Source organism: Psammomys obesus, unplaced genomic scaffold (genome assembly GCF_907164565.1).
Source record: "Psammomys obesus unplaced genomic scaffold, mPsaObe1.curated_primary_1811, whole genome shotgun sequence".
NCBI lineage: Eukaryota > Metazoa > Chordata > Mammalia > Rodentia > Muridae > Psammomys > Psammomys obesus.
This window is the reverse complement of record NW_026596057.1, coordinates 4,728,430-4,730,604: the sequence shown is the minus strand read 5'-3', so window position 1 is coordinate 4,730,604 and position 2,175 is coordinate 4,728,430. Positions and strand designations below refer to the sequence as shown.

The 2,175-nt window shown below is 54.9% G+C and overlaps 1 protein-coding gene across 2 annotated transcripts in view; it reads left to right on the top strand.

Moving 5' to 3' along the window:
- Positions 1-395: 395 nt before the first annotated feature.
- Creg1 (cellular repressor of E1A stimulated genes 1) overlaps positions 396-2,175 on the top strand; it is a 10,891-nt gene continuing 9,111 nt past the window's right edge. For both annotated transcript variants that reach the window (XM_055624596.1, XM_055624597.1), the window contains exon 1: positions 396-785. In XM_055624596.1, the coding sequence (XP_055480571.1) occupies positions 432-785 (354 nt within the window). In that variant the 5' untranslated portion in view covers positions 396-431. The remainder of the gene's footprint in view (positions 786-2,175) is intronic.

Below are 2,175 nucleotides of genomic sequence, written 5' to 3'. Positions count from 1 at the left end.
AAGTTCCTGCACATTGATTGGTACTTCTGCTTTTTACTACACGGTGGCTTGCTTGCTAACGTGGAGTAAGCAGAAAAGAGCTTACAGAAAACTCATTTTCTCTTAGACTTCGTCGATGCGTGCGTGAAGAAGTCAGCCTTTTCCTAGTAGCGTGACTCGGGCATGTTGCTTAATTTCGTCTAGACCTCGCTTATCGCCCTATAAGTAAAACAAACAGAACAAGTCTCTCTTTAGAGAAAATTCGCAATCTTTAAAGATCAGAGCACGTGACCCAGCGGCTAGCGCTGTTGGGTGTGGAAACCCGGCTGCGCTGGGGCCACGCCCCCAGCCTGTTAGTCTCTGATTGGCCCGCTCGGAGGGGCGGGGCCCCGACGAACTCCAATAACCCCGGCAAAGTTAGGTCCAGGGGCAGGGACTGAGCACACAGCGCCATGGCTGCTCGCGCTCCTGGGCCCGCGCGCTCCGTGGTCGTCGCCCTGCTAGCGCCAGTGCTGGTGGCACTACTGGTGTCGCCGGCCTGGGGTCGCGGAGGCCGGGGCCACGGGGACTGGGACGCGGACGGGCGACTGCCCCCGCTGCCACCCCGGGAAGACGCGCCGCGCGTGGCCCGCTTCGTGACGCACGTCTCGGACTGGGGCGCGCTGGCCACCATCTCCACGCTGGAGGCGGTGCGCGGCAGGCCGTTCGCGGACGTCATCTCCTTCAGTGACGGTCCCCCGGGCGCAGGTAGCGGCGTGCCTTACATGTACCTGAGTCCCATGCAGCAGCTAGTGAGCGACCTGAAGGTGAGCGGCGGCGGCGCTGCGCGGTTCCCCCGGGCCGGGCACTGCGGGGCTGGCAGCCTCAGGCAGATCGGGGAGCGAGCCTCCCAAGTTTAGCCCGCCACGGGGAGAGCGTGGGTCTCAGAGATAAGAATTTTGAGCCCAGCTCAGATGGCTGTGTCTTCTGGCTGACGTCGGCCAGACAGAGATTGTAGTATCCCAGATGTTGGGCAACTATCTGGAAGTTTCTGCTCGCCCCTGGGACTGGTCTAAGCGCCTGGGGTAAATTCTTTGCCAGTACCTGCAGCACGTCAAACTATTCAAATTGTCATGTGTTATCTCGAGGCACTGTCTGCGTGAACTGGACGTTTGTTATTTAAAAGCTTCACAAAGCGTACATCGTTGGATGGTTTAGCATTTGCCTTATGTGGCTTAAGTGTTTCTCTTCCCTACCTCTGCAGAACTTTCCTATCAGCAGCGGGAAGCTACTACATAACATTATGACCGACTGAGTTCTTTGGGCTCCATAAGCATAATGGCCTCAGCAGAGAGCAGGATTCTTTGAGGGGCTGGTTCCTCTTTGTCTTTTGCCTCCTCTTTGGGTCAGGGTTAAGCTTGCAACTTGGGTGGAAACCAGCCTAGGATGGAAGGTCCACCCAGGTGCCCAGAAATGGAGCCTGACTTGGTACAGGGTCTTTGTGGCAAAGCTGGGGGAAAAAAGCACGGTGTGATGGTAAAAGTGAGATGAGAGAAACTGATGTTTTAGTCAAGCGCTTGAGTCATGTGCCAAGTGCTCTTCAGCTCTACTCATTTCCATTGTCTCTTGTAGCAACTCCTAGACATGGTCTGACTATTCCCATTTTACAGATGAAGACATGAGGTTAAGTGATTGTGCAAAGCCGGGGGTCAACCCTAGCTCACCACAGATCCACCTGTCTTCAATGTACAAGCCACAGACCCCTGGACCAGAGACCAGCTTCCCTCAGCCTACACAAGAGTTCTGTTTTGTTCCAAACAAACTTAGATTAGTTAGTGCCTTTTAAAACTGTAATTGTAGGGGCTGGGGGAAAAGCCCGGTTGGTAAAGTACTTGCCATGCAGGAATGGGGATCTTTGCTTGAACCTCTGAACCCATGTGAAAAAGTGAGGCGTGATGGTATGCATGCATTTGTGACCCTGCCCTGGCCAGACAGGCAGCTTCCTGTCCATCCAGCCTAGCTGAGCCGGCAGCTTCAGACCCCAGGGAGAGACCCTGCTTCAAAAAACACAAGTTGCCTGGCTCTAGCTTCTAAGGAGTGGCATCCAGTTGACCTCTGGCCCCACCATACATTCATTAGTGCACGCGCCCCTGTGGTACACCTGTACTCTACACACACACACACACACACACACACACACACACACACACACACACA